The sequence below is a fragment of the Phoca vitulina genome, unplaced genomic scaffold (genome assembly GCF_004348235.1).
Source record: "Phoca vitulina isolate PV1807 unplaced genomic scaffold, GSC_HSeal_1.0 scaffold79, whole genome shotgun sequence".
In the NCBI taxonomy this organism is placed as follows: domain Eukaryota; kingdom Metazoa; phylum Chordata; class Mammalia; order Carnivora; family Phocidae; genus Phoca; species Phoca vitulina.
The window spans coordinates 5,781,236-5,796,509 of NW_022589782.1; the positions used below are offsets into that span (position 1 = coordinate 5,781,236).

The window sequence follows — 15,274 nt, forward strand, 5'->3', positions numbered from 1 at the left end:
CCCGTGGCTTTCGTCCTGGCATTCCGGAACGTTGGCCCCTGCTTGCGGCTCTCAGAGGCTGCCTCTGCTGCGGCTCTTCCAACCCGTGTTACTCCTTCCGTTTCAGGGATGAGACGCTGTCGGGCAGCGAGCTGACCGCAAAACTCGAGCCGGCCTTTCTCTCTGGGCTGCGCTGTGCCCAGCCTCTCATCAGGGCAAAGTTCTTCGAGGTTTTTGACAACTCTATGAAACGTCGGGTCTACGAACGCCTGCTTTATGTGACGTGTTCCCAGAATTGGGAAGCCATGGGGAACCACTTCTGGATTAAGCAGTGCATTGAGGTAGGACGGGCTCGGCTCAGCGTCTGTGATGCCGAAACCAGGGGGTGTTAGCACTGTCTGGGAGGGATTGGAAGCCTCCACCCTAACCTGCTCTAATCTCTTCTGGGAAGAAAAAAGACTTAAAGTTGTGTTTTCAGCTCAAGGAGTTTTTTAGGGGTGATTTTAAGCTCTTAGAAAGTTGAACAGCGTTTCCTAGCTTATAGCTAAAAGATTCATTTTTCCTCCGTGCCCTTAGGGATGTAACGTACTGTAATCGTGGGGTCCTGTCGTTCTTAGAGCCGGAAGATAGGGCAGCCAGGCCAGAGCAGCCTGACCGAGCCACGGACTTGGAGCCCTCAGTATGAGGAGTCGGGGTGCCGGTGACAAGGGCCTGTGTAACCCGTCAGACTGTTTCAGTGCCTGGTCAGATGTTCGTGATGTTGCTGACAGGATGGTAGTGAGACTTCTGGTTTCTTGTTCATTTGTTATTGAAATCCACGATCCTTCGTTGGCTTAGTTACCTACTTGCTGCACCAGGCAGCCTGGTTTCCCGTGGGTTAGCGATGCTGGCGGGAGATCCTGGTCTGCTGGTGCGGAACGGGTGGAGCCAGCAGGTGACCTACCACGTTACTTGGTCCGGTGAGACCGACGGTTGTGAAGTTCTCTCCGGGTGCGTCAGGGAGAGCTTGCTGACGTGTTCATGTTGGTGCCGCGTGAGCATTTCATAGCGCTCTGTACAGCACGTATTGGGAGCTTGGCGAATGGCCACACGGTGGGCAGTTCCTGATTGATTCATCTTTGGTTCAAGGGACCTGTCGGTTGCTGTTACGTGCCAGGCCCTGGGTCAGGTCGTAGAGACACAGAGATGGAAACAACCTTGACCACGGTAGGCACGCTGGAGCAGATGGAGGAAGGACAGGTTGGAGGGCACCAGCTGGAGATGTGCCCTTCCTTCCCTCATTTGTCCTGCGTGTCTGGTCTGTCACTGCGTGTTACCAGTTCAGGGCCACCTGCTTCTCACTCTTTTTTCTTCCTCCTCCTTCGTGTGGCCACCATCATTGCTCACAAGGGTGATGGGAGCAGTTGGCCCAGTGTCACCACTTTCCCTCCTACCCACCACAGTCTTGCTATTGTGGCAAAATTGTCCTTAATAAAGCGGATCATGTCCCTCCTTGCCTTTGTACTCGGCACAAACTCCCAACTCGCAGGATACAGTCTTTCTGGACCCCAGGTGACCAGACCCTTGCCCCTCCGTCCAGCCCTCTGCTGGCCTCCCTCCCTCCTTAGTCTCCAGCCCCGCTGGCCTCTCGTGTTCCCAGACACGCCACGTTCCTGACACCCAGGCTATCACAGGGCACCCTTTATTCTGTCCATCTCCTGGCTGTGTTACCACAGTGAGTATGTGTCTTCTTGGTTTGGTTTGGTTTGGTTTGGGGGTTTGTTTGCTTATTTTATTTTTTACTCTGTGTGTGTTGATGTTGGTCTTGTCCTTCCCTCTGACGCTTCAGCTCTACCAGGGCAGGGGCGCCTGCCTGTGAAGTTGACAAATGAATCCAGGGCCTCACACAGCACCAAGTGGGTGCTCAGTAAATATCTGCCCCAAAAATGCACGAGTGCTTTAGTTGAGTGGCAGCCAGGCCTAGGGGCAGAGGCCAGGGGGCGAAGCATATTGGGATGTGGGGAAGAGTCACGGGAGTGCTGGCTGTGGGTGGGGAGTGTTACGTTGCGGAAGAGCTCGTGAGCCCCGCTGAGGAGCTTGCACTGTCCCCTTGGGGCCGTGGGAAGCCACTGGGGGGACACAGGGAGAAGAGCACTCAGGTCGTCTGTGTGTGAGGAGACAGGTTTGAGAAGAGAAAGTCGATGAGTTAGGAACTTAGTCCAGGCAGGAGTTGATGGCAGGAGGAAGCCCGACTGGTAGGCAAGAAAGATCCTGAGCTTACGCTTAGACACGGAGTCTGAGATCCTGAGTGAGGCGTGTCTGGAAGGGAGGTTCAGGCTCTGTCTAAGCTAGGGAGAAGCATACAGCCGAGCTGTGGGCTCAGGAGTCCTCAGCATGTGTGCTCCAGTCGAGAGGACTAGGTCTTCACCGAGAGTCCCTGCACCCCACATGCCAGGCGAATGTCCTAGGTTTGTCGTCTTTTTCTCTATAAACCCTCTTCAGCTGCTCCTGGCGGTGTGTGAGAAGAGCACTCCCATTGGTACCAGCTGCCAGGGAGCGATGCTCCCGTCCATCACCAACGTCATCAACCTGGCCGACAGCCACGACCGAGCGGCCTTCGCTATGGTCACACATGTCAAGCAGGAGCCTCGGGAGCGAGAGAACAGCGAGTCCAAAGAGGAGGTAATGCTCCAGATGGTTGTCTCGTCTTCAGCAGAATTCCTGTTTCTGTTGGCGGATTTTATATCAGCCTTCGATTTGGGGGAGGTGGGAAGGCAAGAAAAAAAAACCTGTCTCTACCTCAAAGTTCTGAATGTGGTATCTGCATTCAGTTAGATTTTTCTTTCTTTTTTATCGAGGTACAGTTGATATAAATTACGTTAAATTCAGGTGTCCAACATAATGATTCAATATTTCTTTGTATATATTACTGAACAGTCACCACGATAAGTCTAGTTAACATCTGTCACCACACAGTTACAGAAGTTTTTTTTATAATGAGAACTTTTACCATTTACTCTCTTAGCAATTTTCAAACGTGCAGTGCGGCGTTACTAAGTGTAGTCACCATGCTGTACATGACGTCCCCAGGACTTACTTATTTTATAACTGGAAGTCTGTACTCGTTTTGCTCATTCCTGATCTCCTTGCCTCTGGCAAGCACCAGTCTGTTCTCTATGAGATTTTTGTATGAGTGAGATCATATGGTATTTGTCTTTGTCTGTCTGACTTATTTCACTTAGCAAAATGCCTTCAGGATCCATCCACGTTGTTGCAAATGGCAAGATTTCATTTTTTTTTTAATGGCTGAATAATACTCCATTGTATATATGTACACCACATCTTCATTATCCATTTACCTGTTGATGGACACTTAGGTTGAATTGATAAGCATCTCATATTGCCGTTTAATTTTGAGATAAATCACTTTATCATGAGCTAGTGCTGCTTAGTATAGGATATTCTAGTGTTGGTGATTTTTGTCTCCAAGTGCTAGGTAGCCCGTGTTGTAGTAGACAGCACTACTCTGAGGAGGAGTGCCCACCAGCAGCCTGCTGTGCACCTCCCGAATCTCCGCTTCGTCCTGGCAGGGGCAGCCCTAGAGCCAAGAACTGGCCACCAGGGCTGATACCTCATCTTGATGGCCCTTAGCACTCCGAGAGGAGCGGCTGCCACTGCTCCAGGCATAGATCTTTAAACTGTGTCTCCTTTGGTTTGTTGGCTCTTAGAAGCTCAGTCTCTCCCTGGAGTGTTGGGTTTTAGAAGCAGCTGCCCAGGGGCAGCTGGGGCTCAGCTGGTCAAGCATCCAACTCTTGGTTTCGGCTCAGGTCTCCGCTCAGGTCATGATCCTCAGGGTCGAAAGACTGGCCCGCATCAGGCCCAGCATCCGGCCCCGGCACTCAGCAGGGAGGCTCGTCCCCCCCCCCCTTTGTAAACCCCCCCCACTCGTGCGGGCACGCACACTTTGTCTAAAAGACATAAAATCTTAAAAAGCAGAGCAGCCGGTATTGAAGGAGGGGCGCACTCTTTGCTGTAAAAGAGATAGTTTGATCCCTCCTATGTGTGGGGTATCTACTCATTTCATTAACAAATGAGAATTTAAAATTTTCTTCTCCGTTGCTGAACACTAGATCATGTAGTGATATGATCTTTTCCTTCTGTAATTCTGTGTGAACTAAATTACCAACTTTGAAGTGATTCTTCCCGCTTTTTCATGGGCACATACCAAATGGTCGGTAACTTGACTCAGAGGCTGGTTTGATGATTAGATTTTGGCTGTGACTTCTCAGAAGCTTCAGACAGAAATGAGGTTTATTCCTTTCTGGGAATGAGTCCTGTAAAACGTTGTGCCAACAGGTTCTGCGCAGTGGCCCTGACAGTATTCTTAATCTGAATGAGCAAGGCAGCTAGACAGCTCTCTTGCACTTTGAGGAATGACAGGCTGTAATTCCTTATTATCACTTATAATCTTTATTATTTTTGCTGTTTAAAGTTTGTACTTTGATTTGGCTTTCCACAATCCAAATAGGAGAGCAAAACAGCGACCTTTTCGTAGTGTTGCTTTTTTTTTTTTTCTTTTCCATAGTGTCACTTAAAGAGAGGTCTGGTCAAGTTAATCTGCTTGTTGTTTATTCTAGAACTCAAGAGTGTTTAAATAATAATGAACTTCGAGGAAACTGACCAAAATTTTACTTGCAAAAACATAACAAGAAGTTTGTAAGAGTTGTGTTTGTTGGATTTTCTGTAACCATTTGACCTTTTGGTTTTACCTATTTGTGTTTTGTTTTGCAGGATGTAGAGATCGATATTGAGCTGGCTCCTGGAGACCAGACCAGCACACCCAAAACCAAAGAGCTTTCTGAGAAGGACATTGGGAACCAGCTGCACATGTTAACCAACAGACACGACAAATTTCTTGATACTCTCCGGGAAGTGAAGGTCTGTGTGCGGGTTCGGAGGGATGGTGGTTCTTCTTTCCCCTGAATATGTTGACTCCTCAGGCAGGACTACTCCACAGCAGTGTGAGGTCGTCTTCTGCAAATTACAGTTAACTTTCTTTCCTTTCTCAATCGACACCATCATAGTTCTGTGAGACTCTGAAGTGGATATTCTGTGCAAAGATTTGAGAAAGGATTTACAGTATCTTATGGGAGAAAATAAGAAAAAGAAGTTAATTTTTCCACTGCTATCTCTTGAAAGAAATGGTAAAATGGTTTACCAAATATATGATGAGACTTGGCTGGATTATTTTTCAAATGCAGTAAAAAAGGAGAAAATGAGAATAGGTTCACATGGTAAACGAAGTCCACCTCACTTTTCAGGGAGAGGTCCTCCAAATGCATCTATTTTGAGATATAGCCAGCTAGAAACTCTCGCTTCCACAAACTCTCAGGTTAATTATAGGTACAATCATTTTTAGTTAAAGACTAAGAAAATCCAGGGGTGCCTGGGTGGCTCAGTGGTTAAGCGTCTGCCTTCGGCTCAGGTCATGATCCTGGGGTCCTGGGATTGAGTCCCCTGTCAGGCTCCCTGCTCAGCAGGGAGTCTGCTTCTCCCTCTCCCTTCCTCCCTACTCATACTCTCTCTCTCAAATAAATAAAATCTTTAAAAAAAAAAAAAAAGTTAAGGCTCCATATACCAAGTTGCTTTTGAGGTTTATTACAAAGAAACAGTGATGATTCTGTTCATACCATGAGCTAGGTGAAAAAAATTAGAAACTAGTTATCACAGAGTTTCTGCATTTAAACTTCTCTAGTGACCTATCCCGAATTTGTGCATTAAGTCAACTTTTGAACTTTTTTTTTTTAAGATTTTATTTACTTATCTGACAGAGAGAGACACAGCGAGAGAGGGAACACAAGCAGGGGGAGTGCGAGAGGGAGAAGCAGGCTTCCCGCGGAGCAGGGAGCCCGATGCGGGGCTCGATCCCAGGACCCTGGGATCATGACCTGAGCTGAAGGCAGACGCTTAACGACTGAGCCACCCAGGCGCCCCAATCTTTGAACTTTTATCTGAGTGATAGTTGTGGAAGTTAATGTGTGGAGAAACATAAAACATTTGGTCTTCTGGTGCACGGAACAGGAAGCAGAGCATTCTTACATGTAGATGTAAGGTTCTCTAGTTCACAGACTGAAGACCTTACTAGGCCCCTGTCCCTCCGGTCATCACTGCTGGAAGGTGGCGTGGCGGATCAGTGCCCCCAACCCTAAAGGCCTTTCGTGGCTAACAGTCATCAGGATAAGTCACCATGTAGATACTGACTTACTGGTTCCCTTGGCATAAGTTTGATGATCAGCTCGTTGTGGAAGATCAGAGTACATTTTAGCAGTGCTAGGTAACTGAATGGAACAGACAAGAGTAGCCAGCCCTCATGGGGCTTGTGTTCTAGTGGGGGCAAGCAATAAACGGAAAGCAGTAAAATCAGTATGTATGTGTTAGGTGGTGAGTGCTCTGGAGAACAGTAAAGCAGCCAGGAGGCTTAGGGAGTTAGAGGGAGTGGTGTTCATATATGTGTGTATATATATATACATATATTTTTTTTTTCTTGATGGTCCAACCCCATTTAAACATTTTTTTATTTAAATTCAATTAATTAACATACAGTGTAGTATTGGTTTCAGAGGTAGAGGTCAGTGATTCATCAGTCTTACATAACACCCAGTGCTCATTACATCACGTGCCCTCCTTACTGTCCATCACCCAGTGACCCCATCCCTCCCCCGCTCCCCTCCAACACTCCTCAGTTTGTTTCCTTTGATTAAGAGTCTCTTAATGGTTTGTCTCCTTCTCTGGTAAGAAGAGTCTCTTAATGGTTTGTCTCCCTCTCTGGTTTCGTCTTGTTTTATTTTTTCCTCTCTTCCCCTGTGACCCTCTGTTTTGTTTCTTAAATTCCACATATGAATGAGATCATATAATGATAATTGTCTTTCTCTGATTGACTTTTTCACTGAGCATAATACCCTCGAGTTCCATCCACATCATTGCAAATGGCAAGATCATGTGTTTATGGAAGCTGTTTTTTATAGAGCAAAGTAGGGTTAAAGTCCCTGCATTTATAGGTCAGTTCGACCCTGACATTTTCATTCCCGAAGCTCCTCTGCCTGTGAAGTGGGTGCCTCCAGACTATTTGTTTCTAAGTCTAGAGGGACTGGGGGGTGTCTGAACAGGTCCTTCACGAAACCAGGCACGCCTGCTCTTGTCTCTGCTGTGGGCATCTTGTCCCAGAATTGACCGTCTTACTGTCTGTGGGAGATCTCTTGAAGCCAGTGTCCCCTCGCTGTGTCCCTGGCGCTCCAGGGCCACACAGCATCCACAGCCCTTCACATCTCCCTGTGCTCATGTGTGAATGAGAACGAGCCAGGGACCTGTAGAATCCTCCACCTGAGCTCGAGATGAGCATTTTTATCAGCAGGTCCATGATCGCGTGTGGCCCAGCAGTGCTTTGGCCTCTGCTAAATGACCCAGGGCCGGGAGACCGCTGACACACTGGCCGGGGAGGACGGAGCAGCCATGTCAGGTCATCCAGGGTCACAGGGCAGCCTAAGTGCCATCCGGGAGCATCCTTCACTTAAGTGTTTCCCCCATTTTCCTTGAAATATTTATATCTTTGCTTTCTGCATTTTCGGTAGACATGGACGAGAGGGTGACTTCCTCTCCTGGGTTTGCGGTTGGAGAAAGGAAAGCATAATCGTGGCTCATCCATCGCTGAAGCTCCGTCTCCGTGGGGACGTGGGCCCCATTGGCCTGGTGGCTTCAAGCTGGCTAGAAACCTGCCTGTTCATAAGGAATCTTGGCAGCTAATTCAGACTTCCAAAAACAGCAAAGCTGTGGACAGAGGCATCTGTGGATTTGGTTCACTTTTGGGGCCCTTTGTTTCCGACCCTGGCCCCTTTCGCAGGGCGTCCTGTTCCAGCCAGGCCCCTCCCTGTCCGCCTCTCCCCCGCCGTCAGCTGCCGAGACGATGAATTCTCAGTTCTTGATTTGTTCTTCAGAATTGTACTTTTTGGCCAGTAACTTACCTCCTGTGCGCGTGCTGCTCCTCTTTTCTCTTTCACGTTTCCAGCGGCCTCGGTTTTGATGGCATCTCTGTGCCCCTCGTTCACACGTCCGCATCAGCGTCACGTTCCTACCTCTCAGACGTGGTTAGAAAATGCCCTTGAGAGTTAAAAAATGCAGGCATGCCCGTGGGTTCCTGACGCTCAGAATCTGTGTTTTTGCTCTGACCTGACACTTGGCTCTGTCTTCGAAAGTTTGAAAGTGGAGGAGCGTGTGATGAAGCACAAGACCGGAGCGTCCCACGTGGCTCCATGAATCTCTCTTCTTTCTGTAGACGGGAGCCCTGCTCAGCGCCTTTGTCCAGCTGTGTCACATTTCCACAACGCTGGCGGAGAAGACATGGGTCCAGCTTTTTCCCAGATTGTGGAAAATTCTGTCTGACAGACAGCAGCACGTGAGTATATGTTTTAAAGCCAGTCTTGGAAAACGTAGTTTTAGGTGTTGATAAAGATCTGTGAAAGAAAACCATCTTGTTAGTGTCACAGGATGAGGGAACTGCTCACCGTTGTCTAAGAGTGAATTCTTCCGAAATACTGTCAGAGGCTGTGTGAGAGTGAGGCCGTGCTGATTTTTGAGTGGGGACCTGACGTGGCGCGCTCTTGGGTTTCAGGCGCTGGCTGGTGAGATCAGCCCGTTCCTGTGCAGCGGCAGCCACCAGGTGCAGCGGGACTGTCAGCCCAGCGCACTCAACTGCTTCGTGGAGGCCATGTCCCAGTGCGTCCCCCCGATTCCCATCCGACCCTGCGTGCTCAAGTACTTGGGGAAGACGCACAACCTTTGGTTCCGCTCCACGTTAATGCTGGAGCACCAGGCTTTTGAGAAAGGTCTGAGCTTGCAGATTAAGCCGAAGCAAACGACGGAATTTTATGAGCAGGAGAGCATAACTCCACCTCAACAGGTGAGGCCTGCCTCATCTTCCAGGTCCCGTCGCCTTTGCCAGTGACCTCCCCGTTTCAGTAAACCTCTCCCCAGTGATTTTAAATGACCGCTTGGTGAAGTTGCCTTATTGTCACGAGCACTCAAGAAACCACGCTCTGTTTTCAGGAGATACTGGATTCCCTGGCTGAACTGTACTCTTTGTTACAAGAAGAAGACATGTGGGCTGGTTTGTGGCAGAAGCGTTGCAAGTATTCAGAGACGGCGACGGCCATTGCTTACGAACAGCATGGATTCTTCGAGCAGGTAGCCAGCGTCCTGTGTCCAGTGACATGGCCGGGCCGCATGGCTGAAGAGAGGTCATTTCTAATGATCTCAAGTCAAAGTTCATGTTAAATTAGTTCACTGGTTTATTTCAAGCGTTTATCCTACATAGAAAGGGCCTTTGATTGAAGTCTCCGTTTAAGAGAAACCTACACATGTGACACGAACATTTCTGAAACTCAGTCCTAAGGCCTTTACCGTTAGTTGCTAATGTGGATGCTTTTTATCTGCAGTCAGTGGTCCTGTTGGAAATGGCAGATAGATTATAGTTAGTGTTTAAACTGTAATTCTCATGTTTGTCCTTTCACTGAAGTGTGGCCCCTGTCCCAGGAAACGGTCCTCAGCCCCTCAGTGTAGGCCACTGAGCCACAGAAACTCTAGAAGCACAGGCCCAAGCTGTGGCCTCTGCTGTCCTCACTGAAGGATGGAGAGATGCATCCCAGGGCTAGGCAGTCTGCACTCTGTCCATTCTGTGCGGGGCGGGTGGGGGGGGAATGACGTGCCACCTCTGTTCCCTGTGTGTGCAGAGCCTCGGGCCAGTGATCTTCTAGAGAAGAGCGTAGGGCACCCCCAGGCCTGAGATCCAGCTTGCCCTAAATAATCGAGAGCATTATTGACTTCTTCAGGCACAAGAATCTTACGAAAAGGCAATGGACAAAGCCAAGAAGGAGCATGAGAGGAGTAACGCGTCCCCTGCTATTTTCCCAGAGTACCAGCTGTGGGAGGACCACTGGATTCGGTACGCCACAGTGCTTGATGTATTCAGGAGTCTGTTAGGGAACCGGTAAAAAAAAAAAGGTCTTTGAAATTTTCTTGTAATGAGTGCTTTTAAAAGGGGAGTTTGCTACTTTTTTTACGGCCTTATAAAGAAAAGAGCCACCTCAGAACAGCATTCAGCCCATGAGTAATTAAAAGCATCCGTTGGAGAAGCAACAAATGATCTCTGCCTCCCACTGGCTCTGGTGCTTCGGGCTCTCTGCTGTGTGGCGGGCGGCCCTCGGTGTCCACGGGGACACTTTATTTCAGAGAGCAGGGGGCTCTCTACAGTGGGGCACCTTGGGAACCCACCCCTTGCCCGGTGGGGGGAAAGAATTTTTTCGCAATAAACAACTTAAAGTCTATCCCTTGCCCTTTCTGAATCTGTGAGTGTGTTGGTAACTGAACTTTTGCTCTTGAATCCCTGGTCTTCCAGGTGCTCTAAGGAGTTGAACCAGTGGGAAGCCTTGACGGAGTATGGCCAGTCCAAAGGTCACATCAACCCTTACCTGGTCCTGGAGTGTGCGTGGCGGGTGTCCAACTGGACTGCCATGAAGGAGGCATTGGTGCAGGTGAGACCGCCGCCCCACCTCCGGGTGACTGTCCCGGGCTCAGACTGTGTGGATCTCCAGAGAGTTCTCTTCACTTAGAACAAGCAGGGCATTCTGGCAGATGGGAGAGAGCTCTTGGGAAGCGAGCAGTATCTCTGGTTCTCTAACACCTTTCCCAGATGTATTCAGTTTGGGAGTCAGATGCAGCACTAGTTCATCGTGGCGGGTCTGGTGCAGAAGGGCTGCTGGAGGTGAGGGCGGCGAGGGTGAATCCTGCGCCGGGCATGTTCGTAGTGGAAGTGAGGGCAGCATAGGATCAGTGAGGCTGAGTCGTGAACCGGGTTGAGCTCCACGTTTTTTTTTATTAAACTGCATCCAGAAGAATTCAGTGCTCAGCGGGAGAGTGGGCACAGAGGCCCCATTCCCTTCCTCCCACTGGGGGGATCCGAAAGCCACAGTATGGGACAGCGCAGCTCTGTGTCCCCTGAGCCCCACGACACGTTACTACTTTGGCCTTAGACGGTCTTCGGATGCGGCCGTTCTTGCTGCTCTTCGTCGTTCCCTGCATCTGGGCCCTTCGCTCGTATTCTCCCTCGGCCCCTTCCCTGCTTCTGCTCCTCATCTCCACCTTTTCCGTGTGGTGTTCGTGGTTGGGCTGGAGGTGGAGGAAGTTCTGCCACCTTGTTCTCACCTGCCCTGCTACCCAGCCCTGCTTCGTGACACTCACACCAGTGATTTTCCTCTCTTCTTGTAATTCGGAGACTGCAAAGCACACTGAGATTATAGAGCTGCTGTCTTTGAAACGATGAACCTGTCCCGTGGCTACCATGTTTATGTTGTTACTGATGTCGCTTTCTAACTTGTGGAAGATTGTAGAACTGAGATGGTGAACCACAGAGGGCAGAGACAGCCCAGGGCTTGACTTTGGGCTTGGGATCTGGAAATTGCTCGTCTGTTGCAGGGACTTTAGTCCAGTCCTTGTATCAGTAAAATGTGTATTGTTTCTGACAAAACACATTTATAGTGGATTGTTCTTTCCTTGCTCTGATAGATGTTCTGCTGAGTACATATTTATAGTTCGCCCTGCTGTTTCCTTTCTTCTCCCTTCCTGGGGTTTCTCTTAGCTGGATACGGGCAGCGCCATGCTGTCCATAGGTCTGAGAAATAAGTTTCTTCTTTCAGAAACCCTTAATAATTTCCTAAAAATTATAAGGCCCTTACTAATTAGAAAAAAAGCTCAAAGTATACGAATAAGCATTCTGGGTTGGCTAGTAAATTCAAATAGTCTTGGTCCAAGTAGAAGTCCAAAATTATTTACTCATTTACTGGTATTTCAAGAAAAAAAAAAAACACTCAAATTACTTCTGTTTTTGTTCCTGTGCATTATGATTTCAGGGTTGCTTGCAGAAGTATGGTTTTCTAGGTTTGATTTAATTGATGGGGTAACTTGTTTCAGGGGGTGGGAAACAAGAGATTCCTTTGTTTTCAGTGTTACAGAGGATAGATGTGGTGATTGACAAAAGCCTATCTTGAATAGTGTTTAAGCCCAGAAAACGTGCGATTGGTGTGATTTTAGCGGATCGTGTTGGAAGCAGATGTTTTGACAAGTTTGTCTTCCTAAATTTCTTCATCGTTGGCTTATTGAGATCTAAGAGAGGCCATGAATGTGAATGTGCTTTAAAGAAGTAAGATGTCAAAAAAACAAACCAGAGAGTTACATAAGTGCAGGATGGCACCATCATCATCATCATCATCCTTATACTTCTGTCATTTAGACAGATAATATTTTGGCACTAAAATGTGTATATTTTTATTATTGCCCAAAGGTGTTTCAGAATGAATGTTATGTTGATCTTGTTACAGCAAGTCCTGTCAAATACCTTCAACAGAGATCCTTTCTTCTCACGCACAAAGAGATTATTTTTGAAAAGACCTTAATTTTTATCATTTATGTTTTTAAATGCTCTGTATAAGATTGATAAAATGAGACCAGTTCTGATGCTTCCTTTAGAGGGTGGTGGCAGACAGAACTTTCGAGGGTAGAAGGGGGAGCACAGGGGCCTTTATGTGGCTCTGAGCCACGTGGGGGCGGTGGGGGCAGGGTTAGAGCCGAGGAGAGGAAATCTGACAGTTCCAGACTCAGTGTACTTCACGAGAGAGCTGACAACCAGAACGTGAGAAATCTGGGCAAAATTCTATAGTAGGTGACAGAGTGCAGCTTTGAATGACAGTCAAATTTATGAATGTTCTTTCATATTCTTATCAACCGGAATCGTTGCCTTTTGCTTCCTTGTATAATGTGGAACAAGTTAGATCGATTTCCCAGGATAACAGTATGAACTGGAAACAATTCAAAATTATATTTATCAAAGTGGAGACGAACATATATTTAATACTTTGGAAATCTGCTGGCTGACTTTGTAGCCGAGGGGTGATCATTAATCTGGTTTGTCACATCGTTGTTGATTGGTTTCCCTCCTTTCTGGAACTGCTGATGACTTAAGGCAAAGAACCTATAGAGACTGGCTATTCACTAGTATTCGGAAAAGGAGAGTATCCAGAAAATGCAATCTAAATGTTTGTCTTCTCCAAGAAAATAAGTATCTATTCATAGCTTAATTTGTTTATCGCTTTGCATGATTGGCTACAAAAAAATTGGCTTGCATTTTTGGCCCTTCGTACTGAGCAGTTTGCCTCTTGCTTCCATGTAATGTTCTTTCGCCACCAGGTGGAAGTAAGTTGTCCCAAAGAGATGGCGTGGAAAGTCAACATGTACCGTGGATACCTGGCCATCTGCCACCCTGAGGAGCAGCAGCTCAGCTTCATCGAGCGCCTGGTGGAAATGGCCAGCAGTTTGGCCATCCGCGAGTGGCGGCGGCTGCCCCACGTGGTGTCCCATGTGCACACGCCTCTTCTCCAGGTGGGCATGGCGCGCGTACCCCGCCGTCCTGGGGGCCCCTCCCAGAAGTGCGCCTCCCATCCAGGCTGAGGTCCATAATCCGAGCTGCACGGCAAGGAGGAAAATCCTTCCACTTGTCCTCAGTGGAAGGAGGGCCAGAGTCAAAATACAGAGGAATAAAATGTTCTCATTTTTGGAGCTTCCATGGGGTTTAAATGACAGATGACATCTCAGGAGCGATTCTGATGATTCTCATTTTTGCTCCAGGCATTTCTTTAACGTCTGCTATCCCCCATCAGTGTGATGCCACGGTGCATCCTGTGAGACTCTTCGTAGTCGCTGGATCATCTGCACAGTTTCTGATAGCTCGTTCCAGCCACACAGGCCACCATTCACTTGCTTGGCTCTCCCACAGCCCCGCACACATGCTGCTTCTCTCCACAGAACGTACTTCTTCCCACCCCTCTGCCTGACCCTGAGGCTCCGTACAAGCAGGAAGTGAAGGCTAAGGCAGAACTGTCGAATGCAGGCCGCAGGCACATAGCCCTCAGCAAAGGCTGAGCAACTTAGTGGTTCTGGTCTTTAGGGACATCTCTGGCTAACTGGTTGACCCCTAAGCCACCTGAGCAGAGACTTCAGTGGTTTCGTTCTGCAAATAATAAGAGACTTGATAGACTCAGTGTACCAGCATACTCAGAGTTGGGGTCCCAGAGGAATGGAGCCAGAAAAAGGGGCAAAAGGAATATTTGAAAAATAATGGCTGAAAACTCCCCAAATTTGATAAACCAATTTCATTTACAAAGCAGATACACAAATGAGCTTATAAGCGTGGGAAAAATTGCTCATCATCATTAGTCATTAGGGAAATGCAGATCAAAACCACAGTGAGATACCACCTCACACCCACTACACTCGTAGAATAAAAACAATAACGAGCATTGGTCAGGATGTGGGGAAAATTGGAACCCACGTTATATTGCTGGTGGGATTGTAAAATAGACTGGAAACAATCTGACAGTTCCTCAAAATACTAAGTACAGAATTCCTAGATGATGGCTGTTTCGATCCTACACACAAGACACACACACACTTGCACACCCATGTTCACCACAGCGATAGCCATAATGGCCAAAATGTGGAAACTGACCAAATGACCATCAGCTGATGAGTAAATAAAAAGTGGCGGACCCAGGCAGCGGACTGTTGTTCGGCAATAAAAAGGAACGCGTACTGAGCCCTGTCACAGTGTGGTGAACCTTAGCAACGCTCTGAGTGGAGAAGCCAGACAGAGGGCCACACGCTGTATCATTCCATCTCTGAGGAGTGTCCGGGATGGGGAAAGGCACAGAGACAGAACTCGGATCAGTGGTTGCCACCCGCTGGGGGAGGGAGGAGGGGGGAGGCTGCTGACGGATCCGGGGCTGCTTTTTGGATTGAGATAGGCGTTCCATGTGTAGGTGGTAGTGAGGGTTCTACATTTCTAGGAACATATTAAAAACTACCGAATTGCACACTTTATAGAGCGATTTCGGTGATGTTTTAATTGTATCTCAGTAAAGCTGGTATAAAACAGATACCACACTGCTGTGCTTTCAGTAGGCTTTTGGCGAGAGGGAGGTTTCAGAAAACTGAGGGTAACGAACTGAACTTAAGGTGCAGATGGAAAGCAGAGGCCCTTGCAGGGAGTATCTACAGTTAAGATCAACCAACAAGAGGGGCGCCTGGGTGGCTCAGTCGTTGGGCGTCTGCCTTCGGCTCAGGTCATGATCCCAGGGTCCAGCGGATCAAGCCCCGCATCAGACTCCCTGCTCAGCGGGAAGCCTGCTTCTCCCTCCCCCACTCCCCCTGCTTGTGT

General features: G+C 48.2%; 1 protein-coding gene across 12 annotated transcripts in view; it reads left to right on the forward strand.

The window, feature by feature from the left end:
- The window catches only part of TRRAP (transformation/transcription domain associated protein), a 110,948-nt gene that overhangs the window by 68,469 nt on the left and 27,205 nt on the right, over positions 1-15,274 (forward strand). For all 12 annotated transcript variants that reach the window (XM_032393996.1, XM_032393994.1, XM_032393999.1 and 9 more), the window contains 9 exons: positions 107-320; positions 2,461-2,640; positions 4,750-4,896; positions 8,288-8,407; positions 8,624-8,911; positions 9,058-9,195; positions 9,840-9,952; positions 10,406-10,541; positions 13,249-13,440. In XM_032393996.1, the coding sequence (XP_032249887.1) occupies positions 107-320; positions 2,461-2,640; positions 4,750-4,896; positions 8,288-8,407; positions 8,624-8,911; positions 9,058-9,195; positions 9,840-9,952; positions 10,406-10,541; positions 13,249-13,440 (1,528 nt within the window). The remainder of the gene's footprint in view (positions 1-106; positions 321-2,460; positions 2,641-4,749; positions 4,897-8,287; positions 8,408-8,623; positions 8,912-9,057; positions 9,196-9,839; positions 9,953-10,405; positions 10,542-13,248; positions 13,441-15,274) is intronic.